Raw genomic sequence first — 13,979 nt, 5'->3', positions numbered from 1 at the left:
TTCCCATACAAATTGTGCATTCAGTCATTCAGAATCAACCATCATCCTCTTCTGTGAGCGACATTGTCTTCCTCTGTGTTCTTGACAAGCAATGGCTTTTCTTTAATCTGTTGGGTCACACAGAAGGGAAAGGAGTAGCGGGTGGCCCTACTCGGGCCAGTGACTTTAATATATCCCGCTGACAGATGTGTCACAGCGCCGGATCATTTAATAATGAAGGGAATTCTCCAAGTGAAAGGCTGCTGTAGTCTTAAAGCCTTTGGAGAGCAAACTGCTTTTCACAATGTTGTATCCATGTTTAACATGGAGTCAATGACAAACGCATGTCATGAGGCTGTTAAAATTGTATCCATTTAAGCTGAACTGACAACAATATTGAGGATGGATTCACAAAAAATTGCTTTAATTTAGCAGTCAACCAATCATGAATTCAAATATTACGGCCTAGTCATCATAGGTAAGTCGCAATGACAATGCACTGGCATTAGCTTTTGGATCTCAGGAGTTTTTCTGAGGATATGTCATCAAACGTAAAAGCATGGCAGGTAATATACAGTGTGGTGTGCATTTTGAAACCAGAAATGAACTATTCAGTTAATGGAAAAAAACTGCAATCTGTAACCTTTTTAAATCATTAAACAAGTTTTATTGTAGGTTATGTATGGTTAAGACACTTGCATGTGTCATATTAAATTTTTTCCAAAATCAAGCTCAGATGGAGTTATGAGGTTTTTCTCCAGCGAATGTTGGAGATTTGTGTTTTTTCAGTCATTAGAACGGCCGCATCTGAGGCATTACGACTAACTTACAGGTTACAGAGTTTAGGAACGCATGAACAGAAACGTTAAAATATTGATTGTGTTTGGAGTGAACTTTCTGATTTTTAAGCCCTGTTCTTAACTGTTATGTTTAATATATTTATAACTTCAGAGCAGTTTTAAGAAAAAATGATAAGAACTGCACTGCACTCGCAATGATATGGAAAAGTACATAATCAAATACATAAATATTACACCATCTGAACTGAATTTTTAAAAATACATACAGTACTGAGTGACACAAACCTCTTTGTCTTTGTCATAGAATACATGTGCTTGTTCACATTGAGCTTGAACCTTAAATACTCCTTTATTTTCAAGATCTGAGGTGAATTATAGCTATAATATAACAGTACCTGAGATTATCACTGCCATTGTATGTTGTTGTTCCAGCAGCAATGCTGCAGAAATTCACATATCGCGTCATGTCTGGTTGGGATAAAAACTTTGATTATATATATTTGTTATCGCGTGTCGCACCGTTGCATCGCGCCTGGTTAGGACATAGTGTAAGAGGTTTATTGAATTACAACATAACACTAGCCGTAGCTACATAAAATACATATTACTATTACTAGGGATGTGCATGAGTACTCTGAAGATTCTTGACAATTACAACAACAATTATTGACAATGTAAACAATGATCGATCATGTTTACCCATGACGTAAAGAAGATGCAAGAAAAACAGAGTGCAAAGTAACTCTACAAACACTCAGTCTTGAGACAGGCCCTTTAAAAAAATATTTAAAATTCACTGCCCATTAAAAACACAATGACGACTGCTGAAATCCCATCAAGCCAGTTGCGACAAAAATAGTGTGCTTGCTTATGATTATTATGGTAATCTGCAGTCAGCACAAAAAGTTTTTCTGTTTTTCAAAAAGTTGTTTTTTCAGCTGTTCAGCAATGCTTAGACTGGAACCTAATGTACAATAAAAATACATATTTTTTAAGAAATGCACTTAGGAACAGTCTTACAAACATCTTAGAGTTTATTTAGCTTCTTAAGATTTTCGTAAATCCGGCCCCTGCTAAAATCACATGGGAGACTGCAATTCTGGTTCACTCAAATAAAAACTGCATATTGTCTTGGTGGTTTAATCCTGCATGACAACTGAGAGATGAATGACAAAGTATTAGCAATTTTACCCATTGTGCAATAAAACTGTATCCCTGTATTGATTAGCTTTAATCCCACTGCTAATCAAATTGTCTGTTTAAGCAGATGTCTGGCTATTAAAGCAATATTGTACACTGTAAAACAAGAGTACATCAAATACCATCCCCTTTCGCTTTAACTGTCCGATCAGAAGAGAGAAACTTCAAGTCTGACATCTTATACGCAACACTCATTTCTAAATGATATAACCGAATTGTCCGAAACAAAGAAAACAGCAAAAATAAATAACTTACAAAAGATAGATGCTTCTCTCTTCACACATTAGAAATTGATATCACTTCTCCGAAGAGATTCACTGTCAAAATGAACTCAGTATATCATAAAATATAATCTGGATTATATTTCCTTTCCCCACGACTGTGCTTTACAGAGGGAAAAAGCTAATCAGGCCATTTCAAAGGTCTAGATGAAGTTAACATTCAACATTTAACACCGTTATTTGAAATTTCTCGAGACTAAATATACCCCTGAAGCAGGAGATTACGAAAGGTCAAAATTAGCATTTTTGGCATGGCAGCAGCATAACAAAAAACTCTGCTACTACAGAGAAGAGAGATTACAGACTGAAAATAATTACTTAAACTGAAAGAAAAAGTGGATAGAACTAATTGTTTATCAATTAGGTATGTGATCGTGGGGCAAGCGGTGCCAATTTTAACTTAAATTGTAAAGCTATTAAGCCTAATTATATTTCAGCATGTCTGCTGAAATTAGAAGCATCTATAACACAGGACTTCTAAAAAAAATCTATAACACAGGACCTTAGAAATAAGAAACTACATGTAAAAATACATCAAAAAAAAAAAAAAAATATATATATAAATTGATTGTCATGACAAACATTATGCACTCTCAGCTAGATTGAGGTGACAACTTTCTAAAAAAAAAATATTTAAATGTATTAATTAGTTAAACAAAAATTGTCACAAATAAAAAAATAAAATGGAATAAATAAATAAATTATGTCACATGACAAAAATTATTCACTGTTCGCTAAATTCACTTTCCTCATTCTCCCCCATAAGCCATTTAGCACAGTGTTCCCCAACTCTGTTCCTGGAGGCACACAAACAGAGCACATTTTAAACGTCTCCCTTATCTCAACCCTCTATTTCTGTTCTGTGCCCAAAATTAAATAACTGGGAAAACCCAGCTAAAATATATCTTTTTTGTGATTCACTGTTTTCGACATAAAATCATCCTACATAATGTAAAGAACATTCTGTGAAAATATAACCTTGATATCTTTAATATTGACTGAGTAAGACCATGTAAAAAATTAGCTGAACTCATGTTTTTGAGAAATTCCAATGTAAAAACAAGCTTATTTTTTAAATCTGCAACACATTTTAACAATAATTATCCTGACTATGTGCCATATACCATATTAAAGCTGAGATTCTCCCGTTTTCAGTGATATGTACAGGTCAAAAGTTTGGAAACATTACAATTTTTTTATATTTTTGAAAGAAGTCTCTAATGCTTATCAAGGCTGCGTTTATTTGTAATATTGTGAAATATTATTACAACTTAAAATAATAGTTTTCTATTAGAATATACTTTAACAAAATATTTATTCCTGTGATGCAAAGCTGAATTTTCAACATCATTACTCCAGTCTTCAGTGTCACATGTGACATCCAGTCTATCACATGATCCTTTAGAAATCATTCTAATATTCTGATGTATTATGAGTGTTGGAAACAGTTCTGCTGCTTAATATATTTAATGAATAAAAGGTTCAAAAGAACTGCATTTATTCAAAATAAAAAAATATTGTCTAATAATATAAATCTTCTTTACTATCACTTTTTATCAATTTAACACATCCTTGCTGAATAAAAGTATTGATTTATTTCAAAAAAAGAAAGAAAAAAAATTACTGACCCCAAATTACTGACCAGTAGTGTATATTGTTGTTACAAAAATTTCTATTTTTAAAACATTTGCTTCTTTTTTTTTCTTTTTATGTTTTTTTTTTTTTTACTTTTTATTCATCAAAGTATCCTAAAAAAGTATCACAGGTTATGAAAAAATATTAAGCAGCAGAACTGTTTCCAACTTTGACAATGAATCATCATATTAGAATGATTTCTAAAGGATCATGTGATAGACTGGAGTAATGATCCTGAAAATTCAGCTTTGCATCACAGAAATAAATGATAATTTAAAGTATAATAAATTGAAAACCAATTATTTTAAATTGTAATAATATATTACAATATTACACTTTTTTTTCAGTATTTTTGATCAAATAAATGCAGGCTTGATGAGCAGAAGAAACTTCTTTCAAAAACATTAAAAATAGTAATGTTTCCAAACTTTTGACCTGTACTGTATGACACATTTACAGGAAAATGTTGAAAGTTTTGTAAAACAAGTCTATTTATTATGATGTGCATGTCCAAAAAGCGTGAAACATTGAAACGAATGGGGAGGACCATATACAGTGTAAGAGCTTGATTTGAAACCGAAACATCAGACGCAAGTGCTTTACTTCTGAAGGAGGACATACACAACTATATATATATAATATGTGTTCATTTACCCTAACGATTATATTCACAGCTCTAGTCATCACCGAGACTGCCATGATTGTCGCTCGTGCGGATTGATATTAAGGTCTGTTTGCAATTTGTAATTGTAGAAAAGATGTTTCTGAACCGAATGATACAAGAATCAGCAGGTGTTTCTGTGCTGAAAGTAAACCCAGACACAACTGAAATCAATGTTTAGGAAGCCAACTTCTGGTATTTTTTTGCACAAAATAAAACGTAGTGTCAATAAAATAAATGAATTTGTTATAAATGAAAATGTCGGTACTGTATCTCAAAACCCTTGGAATAATTTACCTTTTTTTAGAGCAATAAACACAAATGACCAGGGGTGCGTTCTCCGATAACGTTGTCTCTTAGCGCGCTACGAAGACTCAAAAGGTACACCTTAACTACAGGTATACCTTTCCTACGTGTGTTCTCCGAACTATACCTTAGGATGTTGCTTAAGGTAAACCTTCTTAAGTTCGACCTTAGCAGGCGCTGTCCATGGTGGAGGTGCTGAATAGGTTGATATCGATGCCTCGATGATCGATTGTGCGCTCTTTCCTTCACAGCGGTATAGGTAAAGTATTGAGAAAACAATGTTCTTTATAAAGAAATAGTACAAACTGCATTTATCGGGGCTCATTGAAATATGTACATGCAGAAATAAATATGAGTATGTGTTTATAATTTAGCAAGTGTGCAATCCCAAACCCTTACGGCCATAAGTGTGTTAATGTTCTCCACGTATGCTGATTATCCACCAGCCATGTAGTTGACATACACTAACTGGCTCCGCGGACGGCGCCGTCTTTGATTTAAAATAAGTACTCGCTGTCTCGCTGCCATAGCTATAAAGTTTGTGTAAACTCATCTTTCTTTATATAGACTCCTAAGCCTTTTCTGTCAAATGGTTCGCCAGCTGATGTGCCTTAGGATAGTAATTAAAAAAGCTAACAACCATTAGTGTATGGAAACTTTATTAATGAAAACACTTCCATACACTGGGTGTAGGCTATAACAACTTAAGTATTTTATGTGTAAAATTTTAAAGTAAAGTAAAAATGTAATTTTAATACTGAATCAGATTTTATATTAAATGTTCATATAAAATTTTCTATGTGTAATTAAACTGCGATGTAAAAAAGCTTTTTGCGTAGTGGTGGCCACTAGCGGTATGAACCGTCAGCAGCGATAAGGTATAGCTAAGAGCGCTCCAGACCAACCTTACGAACGTATGACTTACAGAAGGTATACTTAACTAAGAAGGTTTCGGAAACCACGTATTAACGATAAGGTACTTCTTAAGGTACAACTTAAGAACGACGTAGCGTTAAGGTAGTTTCGGAGAACGCACCCCTGTTTTCGTAATTTTTATGGCTATGACTACTTTGACGTTCTTAATCTCATTATTAGAATCTGCGACTTTAGCCGGGGTTTAGACAGCGAGGTGAAAACAGTAGGTGAAAAATCCCTGGATGAACTTCTACTTCCGCCTAGATTCTGAAGTGCGCATTCGATGGACACTTTACTATCCCATGAGGTCACGGGTGAGGATTTATGAATGGCAGTGAAGCGACGCAACTGACGCTGGTAGATCATGTGACTAACAACATGGCATATGCATTTTAAGCTAATGCTTATTTGCCAATTACAGGAAAGCTTCCCATGGGGCAATTTGAGATTAAGAGTCAATCGTGGCTCTAGTGGAAACACTCTGCTGAGAGCTGCTTACTGGATACCAGAGACTCTGTCTGTCACGAATGAATTAAACACACCCTCTAAATGTGAGAAACACAAGAAAGAGATCAGCCTTGCATGATGCATCCAATAAATGAAGCAAAAATGTGTCCGACACCACTTATCAACTTGACTCAAAAGCACCACTGACACAATCCTCTCAGTCACTTGAGGAAAGAGAAGTGCTGCTCGATCCTAAGAGGCAGCTCTAGAGGACAGAGTGCTGTTATGCTAGCGCCGCTAATGCGTGGCCACGGAAAACAGAAGAGAGTATAGAACGCTTGAGAGGGTTCTCAGTATGGTCCAATCAACAAACTGAAGGTTAAGCTGTCTGAGACATGCTGAGAGCTCTTCATTTAGGTGTGGAAAAGGTCAAAGACCTTTAAAATGGTTGCATGGAACTACAGAAAATACAGAACGGTGACAAACAAAACCATCCAAATAAAGTTAAAGCCACAATGAATGTTGATTGGAAATTGGTTTATGTATTTAAAAGACTAGAACTACAACCCAAAGTTTTTCATTTGGTATTCCACAGAAAACAATCGTAGCATATACGGTTTTGGAATGACACAAGGTAAACAAATGACAAAAGTGTCAAGTAATTTAACAAGGGTCTTACAAGAGAACTCTGATACCCACTAAAACAGTCATTAGGTCCATTAAAAAGCAACATATATAAAAGACAAAATGTCCATTTAAGTCCTACTACTGTATAAACATTATTCTTTATTGTGCCAAAGCAGAGTGAATGTCTTTTTTTCCCCATGTGCCATTTTCCTCTCCCTTTCTGTCCAGTCCAAATTAGCATATTACTATTATGCTATGATAACAATCACATAATAATCTAATTAGACTAACGGCATGAGGGCCGGCTTGAAAGTTTTCATAGGCAGACTGAAGAAAGCTGTTATTTCATAATCATTGTATTTTTATGTGATTTGTAAAAAAAAAAAAAAAAAAAAAAACTGAAATCTTGAGCTGAATACATTACTGATGATTGTCTAACACAATTTTGAGTTCTAATTTAGTTTTGATTCCCTTAATAATAATATGCTAATGCAACCATCTAATATGTTAACATTAATGATCTGAAAAAAAAAATATATATATATATATACTAAAGGTTCAAACTAGGCTGTAAAATATTTGAATGTCGTGCTACAAGTGTTAGTAATTTCACCAAAGTAAACTTAATAAAAAATCTTTTAATAAAAAACCCTGTCACAGGTTAATTCCTCTCAATAATAAGTTATTTCCACTGGATAATAAGTTAGAATCATTGGAGGGAAATATATTTTGCCATTTAGTTTGGGATCAGTAAGTACTTTTATTCAGCAAGAATGCCTTAAATTGTGCCCTAAAAACATTTATAATGCTACAAAAGATTTATTTGAGATGTTCTTTTGAACTTTCTATTCATCAATGTATTATGAAAAAATAATTGTATCACGGTTACAACAAAAATATTAAGCAGTATCAACATTGATAATAAGAAATGTTTATTGTGCATCAAATCAGCATATTAGAATGATTTCTGAGGGATCATGTGACACTAAAGACTGGAGTAATGGTGCTGAAAATAAAGATTTGCCATCACAGGATTTTATTCTAATAATATTGTACAATATTACAGTTCAAATAAATCCAGCTTTAAAGGGGACATTGGATTGCCCCTTTTTACAAGATGTAAAATAAGTCTCTGATGTCCCCAGAGTGTGTATGTGAAGTTTTAGATCAAAATACCCCACAGATAATTTTTATAACATGTTAAAATTGCCACTTTTTGGGGGTGAGCAAACAAACACAGTTTTTGTGCATGTCCCTTTAAATGCAAATGAGCTGGTGCTCCCGGGCCCCTTTCAAGAAGAGGGCGGAGCTTCAAGAGCTCATGCAACAACATAAAAGGACAATCTCACGAGCTGAAAAGGTCAGAAACTGTCAGTAGCGATGTTCAGCCTTATATGTTCGATCCGGAGTCGGACAATGATGCCTACAGAGCCAGAGAATATATGTGGCATGGGGAAAAACGGCAAGGTCTCGTGACAGGTCTTTTAAAAATTATTTTAACATGAGCGCTGCATTTTTAGAACGCCGAGTCATGCGCGAGATTAAAGATGTGGTTAAAGTCGTCCGTCTAGTATGTTTACATCAAAAAACATCTGGAAAAAAGCGTAGTGGAATGGAAAAACGCATTCTGTGTGAATGGCCCCTTAGGTAAGCACTTCTTTAGTGTAGTGTAGGCAGTGTAGGCTTCTGCAGCAAGTCTAAACAAGGCCATAACACATTTGAATGCAGACGATATCAAGAGCCAATAATTTAAAACAATCACATTTTTTCACCCCCACCACCACAGGTCAATGAAAAGTGAAAAATTAAAAGTGTGTGAAATTAGGAGCGTTTCGTTCAGAGCAGCATTAAATAAAAAAGACATTTAGCAGGCTGACTGGCACACCCTGGGATTCACGGGTAATAAATCAGAGTGAAATGTGCTTACTAAATAGATGGATCCGGGTTATGCAATATCGCATCCCGGAAAGCAAACGGTTTTAATTCGGTATTCTTGTTTTGATTGACCTTCAAACCCTGAAGCATACAAACAAATAATGAGAGAAGGCAGGCACTGACAAGAAAAAAGAAGGCAGGGATGAGCCTTAGTACTGAGTTTGACTATGACAGAGACACTAATGTACTGTAAGAGGCAGCATCAACAGTAAAAGATTAAGCATATTTAACCTATCCTGTTCACATCATCAAAAAAAATGACTAATCCACTTCAAATAAATAGCCCTGAGATGCCATATGCCATCTTGGACGCTACTTGTCAGTATGAATGAGTGTAAGCAAAACCGTCTTCTTAATTACACAATCTATATTTACTTTCACTGAGTCAGGATGAAATACAAAACCTAAAGAGCTTTATTATAAATTACAAAAGATGCCAGAGGGCCGAATGCCTATAAACACACCAAGGGGAAACCATTTCAGTTCCATTTCTTTTTATAATGGCAATGATGCACACAACACATCAGTTGCAACAGAATGACAGTTTAACCAGTTTGGGAAACAAGGTTAAACAAGGTTAATGCCGCCCCTATTTCAGAACTATCCCGCTGTCTAAATCCGCTGGCACCAATTTTGTGCGGGACTGACTGCACAAATATCACCCTGTCCGTAACATCTTGACAGTTGGGTGGTTAAATGGCTGTGATGATTTTGAAATAAAACCTTTTAAATCTAAACCTGCTTCATGCTGGGAAAAGTGAAGTGAAAAAAAAAAAGGTACATTTTTCCTTTTAATCCATTTTGTGCATCATTAACCAGAGGGAACTTGCACCTTCCCTGTGTCAGTGTAGATTTGTAGTGTAATACATCTCTTTGACTTTATCTACTGTCTGTTGGGCACCCCACCGCCTGTTATGTGCGGACTGATTGCTCGCTGTGTCCATTCCCTCGATTAGTTTCCTCTCTCGCTGCAATATGAACTCCGGTCCTCCTTCGAAACTGCTCTGAACACTCTACGACTTTCTGCAGGAACACTAACGTAATTTAATATACCACTTCCATCTCACAGCGTTCCAGGTATGTGTCCGATAAAAAGATTATATGATCAATAAGTTCAACATATCTTTTTACATTGGTTTAACTCACCAAAATAATTTTTTTTTTTTTTATGTTATACAAGATTCAAAAATTTCTTTTTTAAAGTCAGTTTAATGTAATTTAAGTTGAAATGACTTAAACATCCAAGTTGATTGTACTTAAAAATGCAAGTCAGCATTTTTTTTTTTTTGCCTAAACACATCAAAATAAGACAAAAAACAAACTTATTTGAGTTCCATGGTGTCTAAGTGGTTATATCATGCCACTAATGCAACTTGGATAATAACATGTCAATCTCATCCCTCCTACTTGAAGCATTTCAGTCTTTTGGGGACGTAGGCGTGAGACTGCTTATTATGGAGGAATATTTTGGTCATTTTGTCTACTTGAGCACTTGACAGACTAATCGGAGGTGGTGGTGTCCATCTGCGCAATTGTTTAATTATTGGTCAATGGATGTCTTAGGGGCCGTTTTTCTGCATTCCACTGCGCTGTATTTCCCTTGTTTTTCTATTTAAACATGAGCTAGACAGAAGCTTTTAAATCATTGCGCTCACGTGTTGCATATTTTGCAGCATCTCACGCACGACACTAAAGAAACTAGTTCTAAAGACATGACACTCAAGTTAAAATAAAGTTAACAATAAAATAAATAAATAAAATATAGAAGTTAACACTATTAAACCAGGTGTGTAAATTTTTTTTTTCAAAATTCTTTGATGAATAGAAAGTTCAAAAGAACAGCATTTATTTAAAATAGAATATTTTCTAACATTATAAATGTCTTTACTGTAACTTTTGATCAGTTTAACTCATCCTTGATGAATAAAAGTATTGATTTATTTTATTTCTTTTTCCCCAAAAATAAAATTAAAATTCGTACTGACCCCAAACTTTTGAACGGTAGTGTTTAATGTTACAAAAGCTTTAGATTTCAGATAAATGCTGTTCTTTTGAACTTTCTATTCATCATAGCATCATGAAATAAAAATGTAAATAACTGTTTTCAACATTGATAATAATCATAAATGTTTCTTGAGCATCAAATCAGCATATTAGAATGATTTCTGAAGGATCATGTGACACTGAAGACTGGAGTAATGATGCTGAAAATTCAGCTTTGATCACAGGAATAAATTACAGTTTAAAATATATATTAAAATAGAAAACAATCTAGTTAAAATAAAGTTCGTATTTTTACACTACCCTGCATCTCACATTTTCAAACAAAATGTGTTCTATATGTGAACGGGCTTTGGCTGTTGCATCATATCTTACTGGGTTTTTTTGCATCTTGTGGCATGTTTTTTATTTTTTTATAGGGTCTAAAAACAATAAATGAGCATCTGCGTTCAGTTTCATTCAGTTGCACGCTGATTGTCTGTTTTGAAACACTAGAAAGCACTCTGGGTAAACGCTATGAACGCTTTGGTCTCTGTCTTCATGTCACCGGGTACAGTATTGATGCAAATTGTAGTCCGCAAAAGCAAAATATCATCAAAAACTATGCTGCATCCCATCAAAAACAGAAAAATGAATCCCCCGGAGTTGTGTTTTGATTAGTCACAGCTGTCATTTTCGAGTACTCTGGTACTGAGGATCATCCCACGTCATTCTCTAACAAAGAAAAACCATCATATAAGACCAGTGAGAAAAGGTTGCCACTTGCAAGCTCAAAAATGTGCTTCATTTCAAACCAGTAAGCGGATGAAAGTATCATAAACCACCAGAGCCGTTTTATCATAAAGACAATTAAGAGAAATTACTCACTTAAAACTTGAAAAAACAAAACAAAACAAAAAAACCTTGAACTACTGCACTTCACATGATTGATTTGATCATTTTCAACTGTTGTTTGGAAGCTATTGTTGTTGGCAGATTTTCTATCAGGAGCTCCACTCAGCTGAAACATGCTCATGTGGGTGTTACACAAAAATAACATTAGGAAAAGACAGACTGAGATTTCACCACAATTCTCTCCAAAACACAGCAATGGCATTTTATTCCCTCATTACAGATTTGATCTAAACACTATGGGTGAGACAGTTCCCATAAAAAAGAAGCAAAACAACAAAACACAGTTTGCCACCCACCATATGGCACTTTTGTACCATGGTTCATCTAATTTCTAACTTTCCATTTGTTAACATTAACTAACAGTTAAAAATACTTCTAAAGCATTTATTAATCTTATTTAATGTTAATTTTAGCATTCACTAATTCATTATTAAAATCAAATGTTGTGTGTAAGTATTATTTAATGGACTTTAATGGAAGCTAACATTAACTATAAACTAACAAGTATGAATAATTACTGTAATAAATGTATTACTGATTGTTAAAATTCTTTGATGAATAGACAGTTCAAAAGAACAGCATTTATTTAAAATAGAATATTTTCTAACATTATAAATGTCTTTACTGTAACTTTTGATCAGTTTAACTCATCGTTGATGAATAAAAGTACTGATTTATTTTATTTATAATTTATTTATTTACTTACAAAACGATCACCAAACTTTTGTCATGAAAACGCTCCGTTTGTATGATACATTTATTTTTTAGAAATTCTTATTTTAATATTTTAGGAAACTGAAGAGGCAATAGACAAAAAACAAAAAAATATTTGTCCATACTTGTGCAGACCTGTAAATCACTCAAATCAAATTACTTTTCCAAACTGCATAGTAGGAATCCTGTGATGCATTACCTGATGGGACCTTACTGTAAAGTGCTACCAAACAAATATCATGTTGAAAAATTGTATCTCTGTACAGAAAATAAAACTGAATTCCAGAGTATGGTGTTAAAATATCGGTTATCGATACTGGCCTCCAATTAATCTAACTGGTGCATCCATAAAAATGACTTACTGACAAGTATTTATTGAACCGGGGCCGGATTCATGAAACATTCTTCTTAACTGCCAATTTCTTCTTATTTTTTGTCTTAAGAAAGAAGACAATAATATTTTGGTTTCAAAAAAATGTTGTATTCATAGTAGAAGTATTCATATTCGAATTCATATACGAAAAGAACTTTCTTAAAAATCATCCTAACCTGTCTTAAATACCCAAATTCACGATGTTTAACGGATTTAACATTACAAGATAACTGCTAGCTGAATATAATACACACTACTAGTACCATGAATGTGGACGAGTTCTCTAAAGTGACACCGATCAATCATTTGCACGTATACATGATGCAAGCATTCACTCTAGAGCGAGTGCATGACACACCAGTAAATGAATGGTTAAGACCGCTACATCTAAAACAGGCTCTTTAAAAAAAAAAATTATAATAATAACGACATCATTTGATATAGCGCATTAAAAACACAACGCTGAGTGATTAACTCCCGTCAAGCCAGTCGTACGAAAGCCTTTCATTTTCTTATTAAGAAAGAAATGTGGGTGTTCTTAAGAAAATATTGAAGAACTTATTAAAGAATTTTTCAAGAATTGCACATAGCAACATTCTTATGAAACTTCTTAGAATTTATCTTAAGAATTTTCTTAACTTCTTTCTGAAGAGGATTTTCGTGAATCCGGCCCCAGGACCATAACCTCAGGACAGAAGCACATAGTGAACCGTGAGAAAATTGAACCTTTAGACCCTTATCCTTAGGATAAGTTTGATGTTCATCAAGATTGTTCATGAGAAGTTGAGATCTCTCAACACATTTTGACCTCTTTGTTTGTGAACTGAAGTAGCAATGCAGCCAGTTCTATTTGTCCAATCAGTTTTAATGTACTATTTCAATCAACACCCACTATAACTGATCAATAACAGCCACTCAGTGACATCTGTCATCGATAGGCGAGTGTAACATCTGTGACCTTTGAGCCGGGGTGAAACTCACCTGTTTCCTCCTCTTGTCCTGTTCTGTTGGGGGTTCTTCGTCATCTGTCAGCTTCGGCTCTTCAAAGTGGCTCATCAGCATGCAGCTAGAGGACAGGTAGCCGGAGAAAGAGAGTAAGATTGTGAAGTGTGTGTGTGCAAAGGAGAGAAATTACATTCATGTTACACTTTCACTCTTACATTTCTAAAATGTGCCATTTTCCCCCATTTTCCAGCAGCTGTGTAATCTCT

General features: G+C 34.5%; 1 protein-coding gene across 2 annotated transcripts in view; it reads right to left on the bottom strand.

The window, feature by feature from the left end:
* Nucleotides 1-13,979, bottom strand: part of ipo11 (importin 11) — a 172,323-nt gene that overhangs the window by 15,995 nt on the left and 142,349 nt on the right. For both annotated transcript variants that reach the window (XM_084390373.1, XM_084390374.1), the window contains exon 29: nt 13,750-13,834. In XM_084390373.1, the coding sequence (XP_084246499.1) occupies nt 13,750-13,834 (85 nt within the window). The remainder of the gene's footprint in view (nt 1-13,749; nt 13,835-13,979) is intronic.

This window comes from Rutilus rutilus, assembly GCF_951802725.1.
Source record: "Rutilus rutilus genome assembly, chromosome: 19".
In the NCBI taxonomy this organism is placed as follows: domain Eukaryota; kingdom Metazoa; phylum Chordata; class Actinopteri; order Cypriniformes; family Leuciscidae; genus Rutilus; species Rutilus rutilus.
Note: the sequence above shows the minus strand (reverse complement) of the source record. Positions and strands in the feature narration are given on the sequence as shown.